The sequence below is a fragment of the Chamaea fasciata genome, unplaced genomic scaffold (assembly GCF_029207755.1).
Source record: "Chamaea fasciata isolate MVZ Bird 193981 ecotype frontalis unplaced genomic scaffold, bChaFas1.0.hap1 SCAF_16, whole genome shotgun sequence".
Classification (NCBI taxonomy): domain Eukaryota; kingdom Metazoa; phylum Chordata; class Aves; order Passeriformes; family Sylviidae; genus Chamaea; species Chamaea fasciata.
Window position 1 is genome coordinate 5,466,741 of NW_027094101.1, and position 25,183 is coordinate 5,491,923.

General features: G+C 47.6%; 2 protein-coding genes across 4 annotated transcripts in view; one reads left to right on the forward strand and one right to left on the reverse strand.

Moving 5' to 3' along the window:
* The first annotated feature begins 71 nt into the window (after window positions 1-71).
* GET4 (guided entry of tail-anchored proteins factor 4) lies at window positions 72-11,981 on the forward strand. 2 transcript variants are annotated; one of them, XM_066198535.1, is made up of 9 exons: window positions 72-238; window positions 4,490-4,568; window positions 4,983-5,064; window positions 5,374-5,523; window positions 7,104-7,242; window positions 9,066-9,206; window positions 9,291-9,366; window positions 9,531-9,603; window positions 10,641-11,981. In XM_066198535.1, the coding sequence occupies exons 1-9, from the start codon at window positions 81-83 to the stop codon at window positions 10,727-10,729; spliced, it is 987 nt and encodes a 328-aa protein (XP_066054632.1). In that variant the 5' UTR covers window positions 72-80; the 3' UTR covers window positions 10,730-11,981. The 2 variants fall into 2 exon arrangements, with proteins under 2 accessions (XP_066054632.1, XP_066054633.1); XM_066198536.1 differs by lacking the exon at window positions 72-238 and adding an exon at window positions 684-990.
* Window positions 11,982-13,438: 1,457 nt separating this feature from the next.
* ADAP1 (ArfGAP with dual PH domains 1) overlaps window positions 13,439-25,183 on the reverse strand; it is a 49,705-nt gene continuing 37,960 nt past the window's right edge. The window contains exons 5-11 of one of the 2 annotated variants that reach the window (XM_066198534.1): window positions 20,926-21,038; window positions 20,171-20,317; window positions 17,153-17,236; window positions 16,194-16,256; window positions 15,747-15,818; window positions 15,082-15,226; window positions 13,439-14,721 (exon numbers count right to left, since the gene is read on the reverse strand). In XM_066198534.1, the coding sequence (XP_066054631.1) occupies window positions 14,693-14,721; window positions 15,082-15,226; window positions 15,747-15,818; window positions 16,194-16,256; window positions 17,153-17,236; window positions 20,171-20,317; window positions 20,926-21,038 (653 nt within the window). In that variant the 3' untranslated portion in view covers window positions 13,439-14,692. Of the gene's footprint in view, window positions 14,722-15,081; window positions 15,311-15,746; window positions 15,819-16,193; window positions 16,257-17,152; window positions 17,237-20,170; window positions 20,318-20,925; window positions 21,039-25,183 lie in introns of both variants that reach the window. The other variant, XM_066198533.1, reaches the window with a different exon arrangement.

Sequence of the window (25,183 nt, forward strand, 5' to 3'; positions counted from 1 at the left end):
GGCGGAAGCCGGGCAGCGGGGCGCCAGGGCTGCGTGCGCATGCGCCCGGCCCCCGCCTCCCCTCCCCGTCCTCCGCGCTGATGGCGGCGGCGATCATGGCGGCGGAGCAGGAAGCCGCGAAAGGCGGCGGCGGCAGGAACCGCGGCGGCGTGCAGCGCGTGGAGGGCAAGCTACGCGCCAGCGTCGAGAAGGGCGACTACTACGAGGCGCACCAGATGTACCGGACGCTGTTCTTCAGGTACGGCCGCGCCGGGCCCGCCGCGCCGCCCCTCCCCCGCCCGGCCTTCCAGAGCCTTCCCACGCACTCTCCCCCGCTGCCGCCCGCCGCGCCCACGGTCGCTCTCCATTGGCCATCGCTCCTGTCTATCTCCGCGGCCCGCTCCCTGATTGGTCCGCCGGGGGGCGGGGTGGGGCGGGCGCGCGGCGCGGGCCCCGGGCCGGGAGCGGCGGCCCCAGGTTCGGCCCGGTCGCGTCACCGCCCTCGGCCCTCAGTCGGCGGCTCGGGCCGGCGGGGGAGCCGCCGCTCGCCGGCCTCAGGAGGCCAAGCCCGACCCCGGCCCGGTCCGTGACCCGCCGGGCCGGGCACTGTCCGGTGACGTGCGGGGGGTGTTGCGTCACACTGCCCAGAGGTCACGGGCGGAGCGGAGTTTGGGCTCCCCGGCCCCCGCGGTCCGGGCAGGCCGGGTGAGGCCCCCCGCCAGCGGGATGGGCTCGGGCTGTCTCTCCGGGCGTCCCCGTGTCCCGCGGCCATCCTGGAGCTGAGCCCTGCACAGCCGCTGCTCTGCCAGCCCGGGGGAAACGTCAGGTGGCCGCGCCGTGACGGTGTCAGGGTTTGAGGATTGATTGTTGCTCAGCCGCCACGTGGGGCTACCTTGTTGCACGGCACCGTCATCCCGGAGCCGCGGTCCGAAAGGGGCCGCGCTCAGGGTGGGCAGAACCGCCTGCACGGAGGAGCTTTATGGAATAAATTCCACTTGCTGTAGTATTTGTGTACGTGACGGTGACTAAGTAGAGCAGGCCTGGGCATTTATTCGGGAATGTTACTACTGCCTCTTTTGTCCTAAGGAAATTATTGTTTTTATTGCAAAGCATTTTTAGGCTTCATTTCTCACATCCACTGCGACTTGCAGGGGTCACCCTTTCTCTCGTCAGATTTTAACGTGGACCCTTGCTTGCAGGGGCACAGAAGGTGTTTGTCCTAGGGGCTTCCTCAGTTGGTCCTGGTTTTGTTTACTTGTGGTTCTGCTGGGAGAGCACAGGATGGAAATTTGGCTTCGCAGAATCGATTAGATTGGAAACGACCTCTGATGTCACCAGGTCCAACTTTTTGGACAGTGACATCAGTGATGGACGTCACTGTCAACTGAACAGTGGCACTAAGTGTCACATCTGGCTGTTTCTTGAGCCCTTCTAGGGAATGTGGCTCCACCACCTCCCTGGGCCGCTGGGCCGGTGCCAATGCTTCACCACCCCTTCTGTGAGGAAATTTCTCCCAATGTCAGACCTGAACCTCCCGTTAAAGCCATTTCCTGTCATCCTGTCACTGCCTGCCTGGGAGAAGAGCACGTGGCTCCAACCTCCTTTCAGATGTTGTTGGCAGAAGGGTCCCCCCTGAGCCTCCCTTTGTCCAAGCTGAGTCTCCTCAGCTCCCTCAGCTGCCCCTCATCAGACTTGTGCTCTGGACCCTTCACCAGCTCCATTGCCTTTCTCTGGACGTGTTCCAACCTCTCAGTGTTTTTCTTGAAGCGAGAGGTCCAAAACTGGACACCACCCTCCCTTGTCCTGTGTCTTGTGCCTCCTGTCCTCAGACCTCATCTGTGTTAGGCCTATGAGTAAGCACAGAAAAATAACAGTCATGGAAGAAAGTCCTTGGTGCATAATCCTGCTTGTGCTCCCAGTGTCCACCAGCCAGCCTGCCCTGCCCTGCCCTGTGTACCAGCAGCATCACATTAAATCACTCTGTTCTTCCATAACCCCTCTGATGGGATCAGCCGGGCACCATTCAGGCCTTAAGACTTAAATTGTATTTGAGAATAAATCTAAATTTAAGACAAAGCCTGGCCTATTTTATAGTAGGGATTATGTGATGTGGTGTCTGCAGTGGTGTGAGAAGTCTTGGCTCAGGAGGTCACTTCTCCTCCAGTCTTCTGGATGTATTAGCTCCCATACTCAAACCTCTCTGAATTTATTTGGAATCAAAGATCCTGCCTTTTCCATTTTAAATACAAGTGAAAGGATGTGTTCAGTTAAATGAAAAGGTGACATTTGCATGGCTGGATAGTCTTGTCAATCCTCTATAAAATGTGATAAAAATCAACATTTTTTCAGACTTAATAATGGCTGATTTGGATGACCTGAGCTCTGGAACTGTGGTTGGGATAGCTGGTGTTTATTCCTTTTAAACACACAGGCCTGTATAACATTTGTCTCATCTGTCAGAGGGTAAACTTGAAATCTTGACTCAGTTTCATGCACTGAGATGTATTTTAGGGTGGAGGAGGGGAAGAAGTGGAGGAGGAAAGATTATCATAAGCCTGCCTCCTGCAGACTTATTATCCCTCTGTGATCCACAGAGCAGGTGGAAAACTGCTGCTCCTGCCTAACCCTGAGCTCCCCTGGGCACACCTGAGCTGCTGGTGTTTGTTACTCCCCAGGCTGCCTGGGCTGAGCTCTTCTCTCTTCATTGTTTGGTAATTGAGTCACTCTTCAAAGTGTAATATCGTTGTTACATCCATTTCTATTCTCCTGACACTTGTAGGTCATTTTTTCTGGGATAAATAATGTGTTCCAGGATTTCTCTTGTTTTAAATACCATTTAGAGCAATGTCATCAATATTTGCTTTTATTAAACAACTTTTCTGATTAAAGTTTTTTGAAAAACTCCAGCTGTTTAAAATGGATTTTATATCATAAAATAGTTTTCATCATCTTTTAGTATCTCCTGTAATAATTTTCAGATTAGGAGCTTCCCTATAGCATTGTGAATCTGCTGGCTGTAGAATTTGTGGAAGTGGGTCCATGCTGACTCCGGCTCCTAGAAGCAAACCTGGATGGGAGCCCAGCTATAAAAACATTGAAGCTGCAGATTCATTTGACTCACATTTACCATGGTGATTGCAAATCCACGTTGTTGAGGATTATTCCAAACCACTACCATCGTGCCTTCCATTATTTCAGTTCAGTTTTGGATAAAAGACCTTGGGGTTTCTCAGAGTTGATGAGCAGGGTGGGAGGACTGTCTCCTGCCTTGTTTGTTGTCTGTGTGATGTTACCAGTAGGGCCTGTCCCTGGAGGGGACACGTGTGACAGGAGTCTGGGGCACAGCACAAGAGGTTTGGGATGCTCTGGTTGTCCCTTTGGTTGGTGTCACCTCCCATGGCCATGCTGTCCTGCTGTCCCAGCACCCCAGAACATCTACCCCTCTGTTACCCCACGGGCACTCGGGGGCTTTGGAACAGCCTGGGGGGCCCCAGGGCTTCAGGAGCAGAAAGGGGGGACAGGGGCACAGCCCAACCAGGGGTGACAGGGACAGCCCAGCCAGAGGTGACAGGGCACAGCCCAGCCAGGGGTGACACAGGCACAGCCCAGCCAGGTGTGCCCCAAAGAACAAACCACACTGCAGGTGCTAAGGCAGCCGGGTAGAGCTGATGCCTCTGCTGATACCAGCAGATCACCTACTGAGAACACAGACTTTTTGAGTAGCAGTTAAGAGAACTGGAATTTGGAAACTGCCACACCTAAACTGCTTTTCTGGGAAATGCAGTGTTTATAAACTGGAGCTGTGATTCTCCAAGAGCTGTAGTTCTTGACAGTAATGATGTGCAGGAGGCTGCAATCACAGCTCTGTGCTAAAAGCTGCTGAGGTAACCACTGAGGGCAACTTCTTTAATTCCTTATTTCTTTGTTAACTCTTAAGTGAGAAAGGTGGAAGGTGTGTTTTGAAGCATTATATTTTGTTTCTTTTAAAGTGTTGCAAGGTGAGTCTTGCTGGCTGTGCTTACCTCACTCTCAAAGCCGTGAGAGACGAGCTCCTTTGGTTCAGCAGAGGGCTAGGACAGACTGATGTCCCCTGGCAGAGTTGTAGTGGTCAGAGAGACTTAGACCAGTGGAAAGGTCTCCAGGAGGTATTGCAAAAATTGTCTCACTGAGATGGCTTTGGTGGAGGCTCAGTACATTGGCATCTTTTGCTCAGTTGAAGTCTTGGGTTCATTCCCTTTTCTTGTTCCAACCCCCAAACATATTTATAGATTTCTCCATTTTCATTCTTATCTTCTTCATTTTATTCCATCGGGTCTGGAGCAGGAAACTAATTGCAACCTGCGGTTCAAGCTACATCATTATTAAAACGAACCTGATTTAAAAATAAAACCCTTGTTGGTTGTTATTTTAAATTTTAGCAATCTTTTTTAATCCTTTAAATAGAAGTAACTTTAAGCATACAGAGGTTACTTAGTGGTAATTTTTATCATGGCTTTGGGATTTTTTTCAGGTATATGTCACAAGGAAAACATGCAGAAGCAAGAGAACTAATGTATTCAGGGGCTTTGCTGTTCTTCAGTCATAACCAGGTAAGTCACTGGTTTTGTGTGTGTGCCTTGGGGGCAGGGGGTTGTTACTCCCAAGATTTTGAGAGATGAATGGTGAGTTCTCAGTGGTAAATGTTTGGGGTTATTGCTTTGTAATCTTTTGGTTTATCTCTTTGTTGAGCCTTTCTCCACAAAGAAGGATTATGCCAAGCTGGAACATGCAGCAGTAGTGTTTGTGAGCATCCAAACAATGCCTGTGTTCTGCTTTCCTGGAGGCTTGTCTTTGATGCCATCAAATTACTATAATTTTTTTATCAGGAAGGCTGAGACTTGGTACTGTGCCCTAGCTTGTAGACGTTGATAAAAGCAATAAACCTGCCACTGCCAAAATTCTGGTTGATGTTTCTTTTTATGCCCTGATACATTCGTCACTGCCAGTCTGTGTCTGTTTTGTAGCAAAACAGTGCTGCTGATCTGTCCATGCTGGTTTTGGAGTCTTTGGAGAAGTCAGATGCAAAAGTAGCAGAAGACCTTTTAGGTAAGGTGACCTCTGCTCTTGGTTTGGTGGCATTTAGTTGTGTTTTCCCTTCATGGTGACTTGTTAATATTCTAGAAAGCTGCAATCCATTTTGGATGCGTTCCCAACATGGCTGAGGGTTACGTTCCCCATAGGAATGGACTGGGGGAAACTCTCTTAGACAGTTATGGGTTCCTGATGACTTTGTGGGCATGCTTGGAACTAACACTGCTGCCTGTCCTAAAGATGGATCTTAGAGATGCATTAGAAGCGTAACAGATCATCTTATTTTTCTTAATGCTGAATATTTTTCAATCTTATTGCTTCTAGAAAACTTGGCTAAATTGTTTAGTTTAATGGATCCAAATTCTCCCGAAAGAGTGGCTTTCGTATCCAGAGCACTAAAATGGTCCAGTGGGGGTTCAGGAAAACTTGGACATCCAAAACTACACCAGTTACTAGCTATTACCCTGTGGAAAGGTATGAAAAATCAACTGGCTTTTCTGTGTTTTCCTTTGTAAATGTTGAAAGTAAAGTGTTATAAGAGATCTGCTTTGTGAATAATCTAAGGAAGCTGAGATGGGAATGACTGATTGATTTCTGCTATTATCTGATTTTTGCATTAATTTCTTCTTAATGTTACAGGAAAAGAATGGGTCTTTAGCTCTATATTAGTGCAAAATCCAAAACACAGCTGCTGTAAGGCTCTCTGTAAAAGACAAGTTGATCCTTTAGACATTGAGGTAGTTTGATTTGTCATTAGGAGGTAAATTGCCGGGGAGCAGAGATGTTCTGTTGGCAAGTTTTTTTGTTTTTAAATCCTGGATAAACATGACAAAGATTGAAATACATCACCTGGCATCCAAAACAGTCTTTGGACTGTAATTAAATACTTTTTGAGAAGTTGGCCAGCAGGGTTATTTCAAAATGAATGCTGTTGCCTTTGATTTATGAGCCATTTCATCACTTGTGATGAGATATAAGAGAAACACAAAATGCTCTAAATAATCATTTTACTTGTGGGTGATAGCCAGTATTTACAGTCTTGTATTCACAATGTAACAAAGGTGATTGAGAACAGTTGAATACATGCCATTTTTTCTGTGGTTTCTCATGGATAACTGTGCAAGATGATTGTTTATTTTACATTTTTCAGTAGCTGCCAAGTGATGACAGTGGTTTCATGTAACAACCCTGACCCAATAATGGTCAATGGTGCAGCCTCTCTGCATGCCATAGGCAGTTCCCTAGCTGCTCTCCTGGGATTTGTGTTAGCCTGATGGCTGCTTCCAGCCAGAAAGGGAGGATTTTTCTCACAGCATTCAAGTTAGAGGCTGCTTCAATTAGGATAAGAAACAGTTGCATTCTGAAAGTAAAAATCCCCATTTTGTTGCCGCCTGCTCACTGTTTTCTCAAAGAGCAAAATGCCTACATTTTCTTCGTCTGTAGCTTGAGTTTCATCACAAAAGGCTGAGATTTTTAAAACAAAGCTTTCAAACTCAGAAGATTAGCAGCCATCCGGTTTTGTCATTGCAGTGATTTTGCACAATCCTTTGCTTCAGGTTCTAACAAAATTTTTTCCTGTATAATTGCTGTTCTGTTCAGCATATGGAAGTGATTTTAGTTTTGGTAGCAAGAGTGGGCTAAGCTAAAAATAGGAAATGAAAGAAGGATGCTGAAGGTGCTGTTTGACTTCTTGGTGTACATGGTCTAATACACAATTTCTTGATTCCTGCCCTAAACTCTGGTGATGGCACAGCAAGTGTCAGCATTCACTTAGATAAGATGATGTGATCAAAATTCAAGCCAGCAGTAGCTGTAATTGAGTGAACTGTATTTAATAGCAGTTGTTCAAATGTATTTAGGGTAAAATTTAGTATTATCTCCCTTTATAAATTGTCTGTAACTTACAGACTTTTTACCAGCTGTCTTGTTTATGTGCCACACCCGTAACTCTTGTTCTTTTACCAGCTAATAAAGTACAAGCCTAATAAATTTGTTTTTGTGTTCAGGTACGCTGAACTGATTTCTTAAAAGCCTTTTCCTTGTTCTTTTTCTAGAGCAAAACTATAGTGAATCTCGGTATCACTTCTTGCACTCGACAGATGGCGAGGGCTGTGCAAACATGCTGGTGGAATACTCCTCGTCCCGCGGATACCGCAGTGAGGTGGACATGTTTGTAGCTCAGGCAGTACTACAGTAGGTGTTAAACTTCTTTTGAAGCATTTTGCTGAGATGACATTATGTGTGGGACCAATCTGATTTAACCACACACACACACACACAGCCTTTGCAAAAAGGAGCTGTGAAACTGGCCAGAGCAACAACAGGAGAAAACCGTGTGAAAACCGATGTGTTAAATGCTCGTCAGACTGGGGAGGAAAAGAGTAAAATAATGTATTAAGGTCAAAACCTGAGATTATGTTAATTGCCTAAAGAATGAATGTAATCTGTTTAACCCTGAAAGCACATTTCTTAGCTTTATTAGCATCGCTTTGTGTCTAGTTTAGGGTTTGTCTATATGTTCTTACAAATACTGGACTCAAGCAGGCCCTGTATTTAGCACAGAACTTGCTCTCACTCAGGTCCTAAGAGGCAACTTGTCATGATCAGCCGGGTCTGTGAGCAGCAGCTTGATGGCTCTTGCCTTGACAGTGTTGCTGCTGGCTCTCATTTTAGGCATTTATTTTGTAGGAGGTGGGAATGCAAGCTATTGTGTGCTTTTGCAGAGCTCATGTAGAATGAAGGTTGACAAAGCCAATTTTACTGTGTTTAATCAGCTGATGGCTTTCTTCAGGCAGTGAAAGCAGCTCATGGAGGAGTCTGAGGAGGAGGTGGAGACAGGACTGTGTGGCAGGGAGTCAGGGAGAGAGTAGGTGTTGGGGAAGAGGGAGGAGGTGAGAGCAAGTTTCTCTCTCTTGTGGCAGCAGTGAGCTGTCATGTCAGATTTGTCCTGCTTTCCATAGCTGGTTGCTATAGATTGCTGTGATTTTGAGCAATAGCAAATCCTTTATGGAAATTCAGTATGTGCAGGATTCAAACAATTATATGGGGAGAAATTCTGTGAAGAAGTTAAAAGATTATTTTTTCAGTGTTTATACAGCACTTCTACTGTATCCTTTACTGGCCTATATGTCAAATACTGTGTTAAATCCTCATACATGGGAGTTTATTCTCTAATGAAAATAATTGGAGTTCCTTGCTAGCAGTGAGGCAAAACAGCCCCAAGCCCTTGCACATGTGAGGGTGCAGAATTAGAGGCCAGCCTGCCATCGAAAATGAGATGGCTTGTGGCAGCCTTCCTAGTGCTTGCTGACAGCATTTGTCCCAGATAAAGGCCTGTTAGGCCAATGGGACTTGCAGAGATTGCCAGTTAAATTAACTGGACCTGAACAAGGATTTGATCTGTTTGGGGGATTGATCTGTTGGGGACAAATGGCTTGGGAGCTCAAAGTAGAGCTTTATTATGAGACTTTCAGGCATGTGTGTCAAGCTATTAGTGGTCTTGATGCCACATTATGTTGAGGTGGAATAGAATGACAGAGTCAACAAATACTGACAGATGCATACTAAAAGGAGAGATGTTTGGGGACGAATGGGTCTTTAATTAAATTTCTAACTCATCATAATAAATCCTGGACCAGTAGATGCAATATCATGTTAATGTGAATTACAAGGTAGCCAGTCTTTCCACGTTTTGAAATTTGATGCTCCCTTTTAGTAACCATCCTGTACAATCTGCTTAGATCCTGGTTAAACTCATTCTATTAATATTTAATGTCTGTTTTCCCTCCCAACCTGCCTATTCCACAGTGTGTTCTAGTAGTGATTTTCCCCTTCTTCAGCTGATGGCCAAACCACCCCCAAAGATGTCCATCTCTACCAGTTGTGTTTTGCCATCAGTTCAAGCCTGACATGGCCTCTGTGCACAAGTGAAGTAGATTCTGGCTTCCCTTTTTCTGTGGTGAAACCATTTCTCTGCCCTTTGTTTTTAACTTGCCCCATTCTCTTTCCTTTTTCAGATTTCTCTGCTTAAAAAATAAGACCAGCGCATCAGTTGTTTTTACGACATACACACAGAAACATCCTTCGATAGAGAAGGGTCCACCCTTTGTGCAACCACTGCTAAACTTCATCTGGTTTCTCTTGTTGGCAGTTGATGGGTACAGTCTGATTTCTGTCATGTCCTTCTTGGTTTCCTTTGCAGTTGTTCACTGAGATTACATTTTTGCTTGTTTCCTTTCTAGAGGAAAACTAACAGTATTTACAGTATTGTGTGAACAGTATCAACCTTCGCTGAAAAGAGACCCCATGTATAATGAGGTGAGTTACTCCTAAACACTCACTGAATTAGTGAAATCATGGCTGATTGTTTCCAGCTTTGTAGATAAGAGCTGGTGATTTACCTTGCGTGGGTGACTTGTGCCCATGGTATTTCCATCTGTAAATGAAATAATTGACTTCTTTTTCACCTTGTGTCCCTGCAGTACCTAGATAGAATAGGACAGCTTTTCTTCGGAGTTCCGCCCAAGCAGACCTCGTCCTACGGGGGATTGCTAGGTAAGCTCTGCTTGTAGGGACCTCCAGGCTTTGATCAGTGACCTGGATAGAACACCTGTGCTGGAAACAGAGAATCTGTTCTGAAGAATTCTTAATTCTTTTCATAGCCTGTAGGAACGGCCCCTGCTGTAGAATACAGTGGGTTTGATGTGAAAGTCGTTTGTGGGAGCTTGTAGACTTTTCATCACTGAGAAGGGGAGAAGCACTAAAAAGACTCTTACGGTTAATTTCTGACATTGTGGTATAGCTTCCTAATGTGAAGAAGCATCTTACTGCTGTTAAAGCTAAATTTCTTCAGAGTTCAGTGTTTGATTTTTCTTAAACCAAATGTGGGGCTTTCATAGAGATCTAATCAGTGCTGATACAACATGAATGTGTCCATAGAGGAAGTTCTGAAATTAATACTGCCCTTGTACAAGGACTGAAGTAGAATAGAGAAATTTAGCCCTCATTTCCTGGCTCTTGAATAAAATGTGAATAAAATTAATGTTTTCCCTGAGAACTAAGCTTCTTTATAAAGTGACTTGAAGCTTTATCTACAAACACCAATTCACTGATACCCAAAGTCTGATGAAAAACACGAACATTGTGGTTTTGCCGTCCATAATTTGCTTTTCAGCAATTCAGGCACCTTTAAATTGATGCCTCTGTGTTTCAGACAATTTTTTTACAGCATGATGCAGACTGTGGCTGCTTTTTGAGAGTTTCACTGCTGGAAGTGTGTTTTTCCTCTTTTGGTTGGGGTTTTTTTCCCTCTGGGTGTGCAACTGGAGCACACGAATATGTGATTTTGGGTTTTTCCAGTGTATTCTTAGAGAAGGAACAGTATCAGTGTACAGCTAAGAGTATACAGCTTCCTAAATCAATATTCTTAATGGAAACCAGGGTGGGATTACTAATGTCTTGGTGAGACTCTTCTGCTTCAAAACTCTTGGGGTTTTTTTTGTTACAGAAATCTGTACTGTAGCAGGATGGAAGATTAGTGAAAAGTTTTTGAGATGAGAATGTAAATTTGACTATCCTGTATTTTATTCTAGGAAATCTTTTAAACAGTCTGATGGGAACTGGGGAAGATGATGACACAGAAGATGGTCAGGAAGACAGCAGTCCTATCGAGCTCGACTGAATGTTGTTGTCATTGGGTGCCGTGTAAATCTGATGATTCGATGACTCCAAAGACACTTTTGGAATTTGAATCCTGCAGTTGTTTCTTGGCTCCTAAAAGGGCTCCTCTGGTCTTTTAGAAATGGTTGCTGAAATGTTTATACTGTCGGTCTATATTATTTATGTAAAAAAAAAAAAAAGAGAGAGAGAAAGAAACCAACAAAAAGTAGCCAAACGAACCAATCGGAGCGGTCGTTAGGGGGACTGATTAAACATAGTCTGCGGTTTCTGATGCAGTATTCCCTTTTGCACAGTCTTTCAATAAAGCATAAACATGGGGCTTGTCCTTCACGGCCTACCCAATCCCGTCTCTGTTCTGAGAAAAGCCTCCTTGCTCTCTGCCCTCTTCCAAGGAAGATGTCGAAAGGCAGGGGGAGCAATTGAATAATTGATTGGCGAGGCCAGTGCCAAAAGTACTGCGAGACGAGCCGAGCAGCATAATTTGAGATGCACGTCCCAGAGACATTGATACAAGAACTTGCTTCCACTGCCGTGAGTAACATGCACACCCTTCATACTGCCTGCCCCTCTCCCCAAGGCCAGGCTCTGGCTGAGCCCACGCGTGTGTTTAGCCGACACTTCCTGAAAAGCACAAGGTTGAATAGCTCTTGAGTAAAACCCTGTCAATGGAACGCAGATAATTGGCTTCCAGGTGGATGTCTCTTGCCTAGGCATAAAAATTTGGCATCTAAAATACCTCCTGTGGCTTGTGGCTCTACTTTGGAAGAGGTTTTTGCCAGTGTAAGTTCCCAGCTGTACGTGCAGGCGGCAGCGTTGCTGTGAGCGGAGCGGTTTGCCGTGGGCAGAGGATGTGTTTGAACTGGGCTGGGTGGCAAGAAAAGGGATACTGCAGAGCTTCTGGTTCTTTATGATATATTTATTTTTCTTGGGTGATTGATTCATTTAACACTTTCTGTTTAAAAAAAAGAATAAATCAATAAATAATGGAGTAACTTCACCCCCAGCAGTAGGCATAGCCATTCTCCATCTCCTCTGTAATGCAGCACAGTCTGGTACAGGGAACAGGTGAAAGGGTGGGGAAACGCTTTATTTTTTCATGATGAAAATAAAAAGGCTTAGATTAATAAACAGCAATCATGCATGGGGGAGGGATTAATACAAATTTATTGACTGTATGGAAAAAAAAAAAAAAGGCATTGACAGGAAGACTTTGTGTTAATTGTGAAGTCTCAAATAAACACTTTATACCAGGATGTGCGATGCTGCTGCTTTCTAAGAATTTCCCAAGCAGAGTTTTACATTCCCTGCTATTTTTTTCACTTTACATTTGACTGTGGGTCATCCAGCCTTCAGTGCTGCAGTGTCACCTCTGTGCAGTAAAGGTGTAATTCTCTTGGTTATTGGAATATCTGGAGCAGAAGAGGATTGCTTTGCTGTGCAGCAGATTAAGGGAAGAGCTCCCTCTCCAGGATGGTGCTGTACACATTCAATAAATTATCTGGGACGTCAGCAGAGGTTTAGAAGCACATCGTTTCATTGCTTTTGGCTGCCAGGAATGTGCCTCTCAGGCAGCATAAGGTGTCCACAGGTGTCCAGCACATGTCCCCTCCTGTGTCCTGTATAATTGACCCAATGTGAGGTGGTTTGCCTCAGCTCTCTGCAGCCTCCAGCAGCCCCCGCTGTGAGCCCTGTATGTGCCCTGACCCCAAAACCCCAGCCCTGACAGGAGGGCAGTGCTCCAGGGCTGGGGCACCCACAGGTGGATATACAAAATGTATATTCAATAATTACAACTCTGTATAGAGAATGTGTGTGTATAAAATATATACCCGGGGATTTAAAATACATGTATATACACACACATATAAACAGACTTTTGTATAGATAATGATTATATACTTGTATGACATATCATTTATACTATATTTTTCTTAATTATATATGCACACAAAACAATTTTTACAGCTACCTATAAGCACAAACAAGGAGTCCAGTCTGTCCTCTCCCTCCTTCTGCTGTGTCTGGGTTGGTAAGTGCAAGTGACAGTGTGTGGGTAACGTACACTTAAAAACACTTTAAATTAAATATATAATTATAGTTATGCATACACATGTGCATGCAGATATAAGTATGTTTATGTGCAATATATTCACCTTAAATGTATAAATATGTTTATAAATTATAAGCCTATATAAAGCATGCACATGTGTATCTAATATATAATCACATATTTTAGAAAACAAAGTATAGATATGTCTCCGTACATACACAGGTGTGTGAAATACATTTCGCTTATATGTAAATTGAATATGTCTGAGTGTTACATCTATACATGAATGTGTGCATACATATACACACATTTTATGTATTTCACTCTATCCACTATGCAGTTTATAGTTGTCTGTGAATAGCCAACAAACCCTCCATAAAGCTCATTTCTCTTTCCCGCAGAACCAGCTATCCTTTGTGTATGTGTGCGCCCACATAAAGAACTGTTCCAGAGAAAACACATAGAATATGCGCTATAACACACACATATATACACAAATAAAATATAAAATAGTACACATTGTGTATGGGCCAGGGCGGGGCAGATGGTTAGAGGGTGTCACACCCCTGGGGCTCTGCCGGCACCTGGTGCTTCCTCATTTCCATTTGCTGCTTTTTAACCCCAGCTCCCTCCCCTGCCCCAGCACCACACGGCCACGGCTCTGACATAATAATAATTTATTGGTTCGAATGACATTTAGTACCACAGTTGTCTTACCAGCGACAGAACGAATGCACACAGCCGATGAGATGCTCTCAGATACACAACCAACCTAAGAAATGCGTCGGGGACAGGTCCGTGGCTGGGGCTGGGCCTTCAGGGCACGCCGGAAATCTCATTTTTGGGTAAAAATCCAGCACCTGGAGTGCAGGTCCCAGCCCGCCCGCCCTGACTGCAGGAATTACAGTGCTCAACACCGCGCTGAAACGTCACTTCAAGCAGCTTTTTTTTTTTTCTTGCTTTTTTTTTTTTTTTTTTGGCAGGAAAAGAAAAATCAACCAAAAAAAAATATATTTGAGTTATTGGGGGAAAAAGTGCAACCACCAATTCTGGAGAAGGGATGTGCCTGCTGGGAGTGAGCTGGGACAGGCTTTGATGGTACCTGTCAGTAAAACTGCAGATAAAGCTCAACCCCCCCCAGCTCCATACTGGGCTCCCCAAATGGGGCAAAGCCCCCCAGACCATGGAACAGGAACCACCCACAGAGCCAAATACAGGCCTGGCCCCCAAAACTCTGCTCCCCCAGCATCACCTCACAGGTTGGCGTCTCCCTTGCAGCCCCCTCCTCCCTGCCCTTCGTTAACGTAACGAGGCTGATGATGCCCATTTCCTCTGTTTCTAAATCCTATTTGATTCTCTCCAGGTACAGCATCACCACCAGTCCCCAGGGGGATAATTTACTCATCATCTACCCCGGCACCACGGCGGGCTCAGCTGTTTCGCACAGCACCATTTAATGTGTCTCCAGGCTGTTCCCCATCCCACAGGGATGTCACCCCTTGGGGACTTGCAGCTCCCCTGGAAAGGGCTGGCAGCCACCTGGACGCTCAGCTCCAGCACCCAGGGACCTGAGCATGGGGAAAAGTCCCGTCTGCCCCTGGGATGTGCCACCAACAGTCTCTGCCATCCTGGTGAAGCTGGGTGGGACGCCCCTTCCAGCGGGTGTGGCGAGGGGGTGGCAGGACCACCTGTCCCATCCCACAGAGCAGCTGAATTTCAAGTTGGATCAGGATCTTCTCCGACGTTCCACTGCCGCCCTTCCGACATGATCACGTGAATGATGAGGGGAAAGGGAAGTATTATTATTGTTATTATTATTACTGTTATTATTAATTATTTTTTAACATTTCAAATAAAACCACGTTGTGTTGTAAACAGAAGCTGACTCCTCAGGTCTGCCCAGCCAAGTCCCAGCTAAGGTTTATGTTTGAAATGGGCTTCCACTGAAAGGAAAAAACAGAAAATAAAGTTAAAGCAGGACAAGCTCTGGCAGGTGGTGACAGCCCACCCTTACAGTGGTCCTTGCTGATGCTCCTTGGCATCAATTACCCCTACAACCATATGACTGATCCTTACAGCAGCACGGACATCACACCAGAGGCAATGAACAGGGAAGGAGACCATCCTCCTCCTCCCAGGGTGAGCCCTTCTCTGCTCAAACAGCCTTTGCATCCCCCTGGGCAGTGAAGAGCTGCCTCACACAGAACAGGAGCAGCGACGTCCTGCATCCCTCGTCCCCCTCCAGCCACCCTATCCTCCCAGCAGGGTCAGGGCTGACACCCAGCCCTCCCCAGGAAACACACCTGCATATTCCTGAGGCAGCATGGGCCGGCTTATAACTTTCTGGAAGGTGGTGATCCACTCCAGCTGGTCGTCCTCTGTCTCGCAGGCAAAGAGGAATTTCCGATCTGGGGTGACGATGGTTATCCCGTGCTGCCAGTGGTTCCCCTGCGTGGATGGTGGGAGCCCTTCCAGCACCTTGTAGCTGTTTTCCTTGCTCCCAATAAAAACCTCCCCTCTAGCAAAGGCATCCTAGGAGACAGCAGAGCAGTCAGGCAGGGGTGAGTGTGAAGGGAGCTCTGCATCCCTGGCAGCCAGCACAGCTTGTCCTGCAGCAGCCACAAGCCCATCAGCCAAACCCCGACAGCACCACCCACAGCCCTGCTCCTCACCCAGGGGCACCCACAATACAACTCCAGGAAGCCAAGATCCAGATGCAGAGTATCTGGTGCACACAGCTTTTAAAGCGTTTTTGGTATTTGTGCACAGGGTTACTGCACACTGGACAGCAGGCAGAGCCACAGAGCAGTGACAGCGTTGTGCACTCTTGGCTCTCCCACCAGCCTGCACTTCACTGCAGATCATTACAGTAATTATTACTGCTATTACTCTTAGTAGTAGTAGTAGTAGTAGTAGTAGTAGTATTGCAGGTAATTCCCAACAGGCAGCCCAGGCACCTTCATCTTACCAGGGGATCTTTGAAATACATGAGCCGTCGGTCATCCATGGTGAACCATCGCTTCTTGAATCCCTCTGTTTGCTGAAGAGTCAAAAAATGCCAGATCACACACTGAAACAGCAAAGCTTCTCTCTAAGCACGCATGACCCAGGAGTCTCAAAGCACTTGGAGGAGCCTGAAGGGCTGGGGGAGTTGGGAACAGAAGGCTTCTCGGCCATGACAAGCCACCACAGCCAGTCTGGGCCAGCTGTACCAGGAAGGGGCACTGGGTCTGTGATGTAGATTTGGATATTTTTAATGTTTGCTCCCAGGTGAGGAAAGGGCATTAAACACATTCACAGAGTTACGGCTTTGCCTCCCCGGCAAGGGTTGGTTTGTCCCACCAGCAACCCCTTCCTGGGGCCACATAGAGCAGGAGTCATGTTTGGAGAGACTGAAAAATGCTTCATATCCTACCTTTGGCCCTGTTTTCTCCATGTATCCTTCCTTCAGGTAGTTTCTAGAAAGCTTTGGCACCAGCTGGAGGTCAGAAAAGAGCAGTGTCAGATGGAGGGGACTGGGGGTCACTGGCTGTGCTGGGCAGGGCTGGGGGTCACTGCAAGGAAAACCCACACTGAGCTGCCCCCGGGCCTGAGCCCACCCCACAGCTCTGCCTGAGAGCTCCAGTCCTGCTCCTCAGAAGAGGAGGAGACAACCAGGAAACACCTTGGAGCAGCTCCCCAGCACAGCCAGCAGCCTCCAGGAGGATCTCCCCAACTCCTCAGGGTGCAGGGCAGCCAGGGACAGAGCCACCCTGCAGAGAACCACCACTGGACCCCTCCCAGACAACTGGTAGAAGGCAGGAAATGCAATTAGATTTCAAAATCCACAGCCAAGGAGGTAGCAGGGAGTAATCAACAAGCACAACCACAGTGACGTTACACCCCAAGAGCAGCACACAGCCCTGGCTGACAGCACATCAGAGCAGCCTCTGGAATTGCATTAGCCCAGGGTAACACAATTAGCAGCTCCAGTGCCTGGAAAACACAGGCATTTATAAGCCAGGCTGCACTGACCTGCAGGGAAGAACTCGGGCAGGGCACTGACATCCTCCCGCCCTCACCTTTCCTGCTTCCCAGCCCTTGTTTTGGCTTTTGTTATTACAGCCACACCCTTTGAGCCAGGTGCTCAGGGCTCCTGCAGGCATGGCAGGGCTGGAGTTCCCCCCACAGCCCCTGTGTGTCCAAGGCTGGATGTTGGGAGCAGGTTCTCCTCGTGGGCTCAGCATCCCTTCACAGCCATTTCAGCCCGGTAATTGCAGAAGGCTCCAAAGGATGGAGCACTCCCCAAGCCTTCCAGCTTGTTAACAGGATGCTAAAAAATGAGCAATGGGAAAAAAAAAAGCCCCACTCAACCAATGCTGCAGGAACACTCACATCATAGTCACTGGCTCCAGGGAATGCCACTTGTAAGTAATGGAAACGTGCTGCCCGGATGGCATTGAACCAATCCACTATTTCCTAATAATGAGGGAGAAAAGCAGAGTGAGGAATGCAGCCTGCACACAAAATAACCTGATCCTGCTGTGTTTCGTCTCTCTCCCGTCACTCTGGCACCAGAGACAGAGCACAATGTAGCAGCAATCCTAAAAAAACACATAATACAGCAAAAAGGTGAAGGATGTGGAGCACTCAGCTGCTGTTCTGGGCTGCCAGATGTGTACAGAGCTCTGCAGCTTCCAGTGAGCACCGAGAGCCTTTCTGCAGAGGGGAGGATTTAAACATCTCTGAACTGGCCAAACCAGCCCCAAAAGAGCACTTGAAATATTGAACTGACCCTATAAACACGGCTGGGCTGGCGCTGACTGGTGCAACCTGCCCACCCACCCCGTCCCCTCCAGCAGGACCCCTGAGCAGCATCTGCATCCCACCCAAATTCCAGCAACATACTTCAATGTTTAGCTAAAAGAGTAGCTAAACATCTCTTTATCTTTGTATGCCAGTCCATCAGCTGTGTCTGTGAGTCCTTCAGGGACAGCCACAGTGATACTGAACTCCAAAAAGCTCTGGCGCTTCTCCCTTTCCTTGGCAAAAATCTCCCCCCCTTTTTTTTTTCTCCTACAAAATAATTGTTTCATAATTTCTTTCTTTTTAAACCTATGCCTTAATTTATCTCTGGTAAGACACAACAGCTTGTGCTCTGTCTCTGAAGCTTTTGCTGAGAAATGCCACGTTAGTTTTAAGTGCTCCACACGGGGAGCACTCAGGCACTGCCTTGTGGTCTGGGACTGTGGGACAGGGAAAGGCACGTTGGAAAGGGGATTAGAGCTGCCCTGCCCGGGATGCTGAGCACAGGGAGAGGGATGCTGAGCTGTCCTGCTGTCATCAATGCATGTCAAGCTTCACACATCACACCAGGGACATGTTCAATGAGCCAGACTTAATCCTAAAGCAAACACTGTCAACCCTTTCAGGTGAGGTCGCTGTAGCACAGGAAAGACCATATCAAAGGAGAAGCTGGCCTTCTCTGAGACTTGGACTTTTTTTATGCTTTAGAAATTGTCTAAATTGGGTAAGGAAAAAAGGCTCGTGTGAAATTTTGAAATCTCAGCTTTAAGGAGTTGAACTGGGGGCATCTCAAAAATGGTCTAATGTGGTAAGTAGTCATTCCCAAAAATTAAAAACATTTGCTTTGGTTTTTTACACTACTTCAAGCTGAAAGGAAAAAACCCCAAAACATAGCAGGACACAGACAAACAGTGTTTTGGAAAACTGCGACCTACTTGTCTGAGGTTTTACTCACTTATCACTTGCTTTCCTACCCTAAGCAGCTAAGGACACCCCAGATAGCATCACAAAGAGGATCAGCGAGAGGAATTCACTCCTGAAGTTAATGATGACCAAACCAGGCTGGAGCTAATGAAAAATAAGCTGTAATATTAAAATTTTGATATCTTACACAGCCACCGATTGGGTGGTCATACACACATTTATTTATTTACCTGTGGGTCTTCTCTGTGATCATGATGGGAGGTAGGGTTTCATCCTGCAGAAAAGCAGAAGCTGAAACCCTCACTGACTTACAGCAGTAAATTGCTTTCTGGAATATTGACAATCCACTGCCACAAATGAGGTTTGACCAAATTATTCCCTGTGAGAGTGATGAGGCCCTGGCTCAGGGTGCCCAGAGATGCTGGGGATGCCCCATCCCTGGAAGTGTCCAAGGCCAGGCTGGATGCGGCTTGGAGCAGCCTGGGACAGGGGAAGGTGTCCCTGCCCATGGCAGGGGGTGGAGTGAGATGAGCTTTAAGGTCCTTTCCAACCCAAACCATTCTGTGATTCCGTGAAATGTGAGAAGGAGCCTAAATGAGGCTCCACCACTTCAGATCAGGGAGAGGCAGCACCTCTGGGGTCCAGGAGGACACACTGGGGCTGCTGGGGAGTACAAGAGGGAGCAAAGGGCAGCAGGAGACCAGAGGTGAGTCCCAGGGCAGCCTCCAGTCCCAAAGGGCAGGAGTTTACTCCAGGGTATTCATCTTCTTGCAGCCCTTGTGCAGCCAAGGAGTCAGACCAAATTCAGGGAAGTTGAAAGAAATTCAGCCGGGTCACTGCCAGATTTCATCAGAGCACATCCTGCCCCTGCGTGGGACTGGCTCCTTCCACCAGCCCCAGCAGAAACCCCAGCAGCTGAAACACAAACCCCAAAGCCAGTACAGCCCTGACTGCGTTCCTCACTGCTTGGCTAAGCAAACCACCAAAGCCCAGCAAACCACAGACACTGACACAACGGTGGGATGCGATTTCCCACGAAAGAGCGGCTGGTTCTTCTTCTGGTTTAAACTGCAGCAGGGAGGGACCTGAGAGCAGCTCCAGTGACACCGTGCTGTGCTAAAGAAGCACCTGTTGACAAGCACTTGGCATGGAGGGGAAGTTTGGGAGCAGCTCCCTGGGACCCACAAATGACCACCCCAGACCCACGGGCCCTCTCCTTCACAGTTCCCTTCAGAGACACCTCAGCAAGGGGATTTATTTCCATACAAACATGAGTATCTGCATTTTATGAAGTATGAGACAGGCAGAACCACAACAGCTCCCTGCTTCTCCTCCATTCCAGTTTGCTCCCCTTTTGCAAGTCTTTGCACTGAATCCCCTCATCTTCCAACACTCCATCCACCCTGTCTCCTTCTTCGGCTACCAAGAAGCCTGCCTTGAAAAACCCTCTACTCCAAGTTGCAAGAAATTTCCAATCCCTTCCATTTGCATCTGTTTACTCAGAACACAGTTTGCCACCCTTTGTGTTTGGAAGAATACAACACTCTCAAAACTGGCTGTGCATCCTTCCACCCTCCAGGTGATTCCAGCTCAGTTAGAGCCTGGCGTGCCACAGGCTGGCTCTGAGCAGCACCAGCCCCCAGGACCACGACCCAAACCTTCTCATTACCTCCACTGCCTCACCTTGCCATCTTCATGATAGACAAAGATGTTCCTTGTGCTGTTGTCCTTCAAGTAGGTGATCTGCAGCCCGTGCGGGTTCCCGATTTTTGCAGGCTGGAAAGTCGCGTTGAGGTGTTCGATCTTCATAATTGCTTTGGGTTCTTTTGCCTGGAAAACACAGCTGAGTGAGCAAACACCTGGGAAGTGGCTTTCAGACCAGAAAGCAGTTCACTTGGTCAGGAGAAAAAAAGGCCAGTAATTAAAAACACCTGAATCCCAGCCCACAGAACTACCTGGTGATGAGATACCTGAGACTCTGCTCGGGTGCCCATGAGTGCTTCCTGCCAGCCTGGAAAAAGGCTCTGTTCTTCTGCAAAATTCAGCAGGGATACAAAAAAAGGCAGACTGACTGCTAACTAACAGGCCAGGATGTTTTGTGACCCTCCAGCACCTACAGATAGTTCATCCTCATCCCAAAAGCTGGAGGATTATCCCCTTTACCAACAACAGACCTGGGTGCTCAGCTGGGAAGCACCATGTCCATGTCCCCATCTGTCCCATCCTCTCACATGAGCCACTGGCTGCTGACCCTGCTCCTCCCCTTGCCTTCTGAACTGGGAACTTTCTTTTCAGAGGGACAAACATAATCCTTACAGCAACTGGGGACTCAGTGTTTATGGGAATTGTGTAAATAAACTGGTGCCCTGGGAATTAAGTGTTTCAGGATGCTCTCACAGCTGCGAACCCATCTGCGCACAGCAGCCCCACGTACTCACATCGTTTTTGTTGAAGTACTTCAGAGCACCTTCCCTCTCTGATAACACGAATTTTCGGCTCAAGAATTGCCCATTGTCACGTCCCCTCTTCCACAGAAATCCTTCTCGGTACCCTGCAGCAGAAAGGAGCGACTGAGAACCAGGGATTAAGTGCTGTATTTAAAGAGAGAGTTGGGATAAAGAAAAGAACTAAGACATCAGAACTAAGCAAACCAAGTGTGTGGCTGTTCTGCTGAGGACATGAATGAAACCAGCCTTCTCCTTCAGATCTGCCCTTCTCACTCTGCTCTCATTTCTGTGCTTCAGATATCTCCACTCTGGCACCCAAAGAGTGACTGCCTGCAGGGCCCCTCGTGCATCATTACAGCTCAGTCTGGGGTGAGCCAGCACAGGCACAGGGGGAGAGACCCAGCAGCCCCCGCTGCCTGCACTCCCACAGCCCGTCCTGTCCCTGCCTGGAGATGCAGATGGGATGGTCCAAACCCTCATTTATCCCACAGCCAGCAAGGGGGGATGACACCACTGGCCAACTAATCCTTCCACCTCTGAGCCCTCTCCATCCCTCTAGGGCAGGAACCCACCACAGCATCATTACCTGTGTGCACCAGACCAGGATCCCAGGGGACCAGCATCAGGGGGAATGACAAGGCTGAATTTTTTTCTCAGGTCCACCCATCCAGCCTGGGAGAATCTTTCCCAAAGCCAGGAGCAGACCCAGTTCATTCAGTCCATCAATTCAACCCTATCCCACTATGGGCTGGCTAGGAACTTCCCTGGCAAAAAGCCCCTTTGGAGGGCACTGGCAGTGTCAGAAAGAGAAGAAGCCACGGGAAGCAGGATTACCCCGAGTCTGAGCAAGGGGAAGCAGCCAAGGAAGCAATCAAAGCCCAGCCAAGGGCAGCTGCATCCAACAGCAGAGCAGGAACAGCCCAGGCTGCTGTGCTTGTACCCCCAGCAAGGCAGAACTGCTGGGGAGCTGCAGCTCTGACACAGAGGCAGGTGCTGCTCTGCTCATACATCTCTGAGGTGGCAGGTTTGCCTCAGGTGAGGAAGAGATGCTGCTGGGGCTCTGAGGGCTGACTGTTCCCCTAATGCAGCTTTTCCTCAGAGTGTGCACTTTGGGAACCAAGGACAAGTGGCTTCTGTTCCTCAAAGGTGCTGGGTTTTAATGCCAAGCCAGTTGGAGCAGCAGGAGAGTCCTTCAAAAGCTATTGCTATTCATTCCACTGGACATTCAGAGCCTCTCTGTGCCTGGCATGTGAGGAATAATGACATCTTGGAGGGGACTGGACAGAGTTGGCTTGGAGGAAAGGACATCAAACAACAGGACAGCGATATCTCACTGATATCAGTGATATCAGTGTGGTGAGGCAGGAGGAAAGCACATCTTTTCCATCAGGAATCCCCACCTGGGCTCCATCCATTCACTCATCCATTACAAACACAGGATTAGTGAAGGATGCTGCAGGCATTCCTGATTACACTTGCCCCCCCTCCACAACACCATGTTTTTGTGATTATTCTTAGCACTTAAGGGATGAAGAATAAAATTACTGTGTCTCCCCAAAGATGATCTCAAATCTGTCAAGTCCAACTAACACTTAAACCCAGCAGACAGGCACCATCCTGGCTGTATATGAAGAGAGGGAAGCCCAGAGAAGTTTGCTGAGCTGCCCAGGACAAGGCTGTGAGCCAGCCTGGAAATCCAGCTTTCCCTTCCCTCTTACATTGGATATTTCATCATTTTGATGTTCTCTTTCCAACTTGTTGTGTGAAAACACAGGACCCAAACTCCACTTCAAGGAAGAATTACAAAAACCCAACACAACCAAGTGTTATCCCGTTCTGTGGCTCACATATTGGCTCTTCCCAGGCAAATCACTTCAGCAAAAGAGCTCCTGGATGCTCTGACAAAGCCAGCTGTTGATTTCAGTGTACTTCGGCACAGATTTTTGCTTGCTTCTTTTCTTTTTTCTTCCCTTCAGGGCTGCATCCTGAGGAGCTGCTCCTCTGCTCTGCCCAAACCTGAACCCCTGTCAACACCCATCAGTGCAAACCACTGTGAACAGCACTTGAACCAAACATGAACCCACACAGGTTCCCTGGGCAAACTGTGTGTCAGCAAGATGTGTCCTCAAAGCCCTGATCTAAAGGGTTGTGAGAACAGCCAGAGAAGGTGCTGAGAAACAAAACTGGAGGAGGCTGAACAGGGAACAGATCTCACACTGGAGGGCATTGGAGACAGAAAAGAAACCCTCTCTTCCTTGTCTCATGGGCTGCACTATCTTAGCAACAGCTTTGTATTTAGAGGCACCTGGTCACATTCAGATCCTCAGGGGTGGTCAGGCCCTGGCACAGGGTGCCCAGAGAAGCTGTGGCTGCTTCCCTGGGAGTGTCCAAGGCCAGGCTGGATGGGGCTTGGAGCAACCTGGGATAGTGGAAGGTGCCCCTGCCCATGGCAGGGTGAAATGGGATGTTCTTTAGGGTCCCTTCCAACCCAAACCATCGTGTGAAGGCTGTTCTGCTTAGACTGAAGCTGAACAAGCCCTACAACACCTGCTGGTGTTGGACCACACAGCATCGTGTCACCAACAGGTTTGCTGCCTCTCCCAAGCACAGAGCAAGGGATGCAACCACCTGCCATCACCCCAGAGATCACCAGCACCCAGCCACGAGTGGGGAAAGCATCACCTGGGGAAGACCTGCCGAAGAAACGCCACTAACATTGCTGACACTGCTGCTGTCACATTCCCTGCATCACTCCTGCCACCTGCCAAGGAGCAAAATCAATCACTTGCTTTTGCGGGCTGCCTTGGCACAAACCTGGGACACATGCAAAAGCCCCACCAAGCAGTTGTGGCAAAGTCAGCCAGCAAATGGCACATGACACAACCACACAGCCCAGACGGGTATTTCTGACCTGTTATGTGGCTTCCAAGGTAAAATGAGGAATTGTCACTTCCACAGCCACTTCATCCTCACGGCTAAAACTCTGGGGGCAAGGGAAACAGAGTCACCAGGCTGGTTGACTGAAAAGAAGATTGTGCATGCCTTTGTGCCAGTTCAGGTGGGCTGGTGCCTGCAGAAAGGCAGGCACATAAAAGTAGCAGCACCCACTGGGTGCTCCAGTGTAGCCCAGCCCTCCCCTGCCTGAGAGGCTGCGGAGGAAGCAAGGGAGAGGACTTTATATCGAGAACATCTGTTGTAGCCACCATCTTTCCATCTGACCTCTACCAGCATTTGGTTCAAGTTCCCCATTTTAAAGAAGAGGGATATTGCTACTTCCCCCCCTCAGGAAGCTGTTACAGAGCTTAGTTAATGCTGGGGGGGGTTTGGTCTCTGAGAATGTGGATTACAGGAAATACCCAAAATTACTTGTTCAGTTTTACCCCTAGTTCTCAGAGAAGAAGAATTCCTCCTGCAAGGAGAACAATCAGATCCACTGGCTTACAAAAACCAACATGCATGGACTTTGCTTCTGTCATCCTAAATAAGGCACTATGAACTGGGAATTAAAACCACATCTGATCTTCGGCTTCTTATTTCACAGTTTCACCTGGGAAGAGGCAACAGAACTGCTTGTTCCCATGATGTTTCTAGGGCTGTGGTAAAACCAGGCTTTTAGAAGAAACCTGAGTGTATCTAACAGCACACAAAGGCATCACTGTATGGTTTCTTGCCTTCTTGTCTCACTGAAAGACAAAGCATGAGGGCTGAAGAAGAGAAAAAAATGGACTTGTGCGTGTAATCCAAGAGAATCCCATTTTCCTAGAGTTCAGGCAGGGCACCTCCTCCTAGAGAAGCCATTTTTCCTTCCTCTCAGCAGTTAAAGTGCATTGACCCCAATTCAGAGCTTTGGAGAAGATTCAAATCCACCTCCCTCACTTTGCTGCTAAAATTGCAGGGTGTAACATGGGCACTCCTCTGTGTGTCAAAGCTGAGCACTCTGCTCTATTAGCACTGTAAGGTATTAATTAAGGCAGGACAAGGACATGGCACTCACTGGTCATGGTGCGCCCACCTTTTCTGAGAGGTTAAGGAACTGCATAATTATCTGGAAGCAGCTGAGTGTGGAATCCCTGACATCACACATCACCTCCGACCCCGTGTTACAACCTCCTTTTTAAACAAGGAGTCTGAAGGACATTCCCTCTGAAATAAAACCCACTGTCCGCAGTGAGAGGGTTGGATGGAGAAGGTGGCATATTCTATATTTTCCTTACAGGCTGGACTTTGAATAGGGTTGCAAAAGCAACGG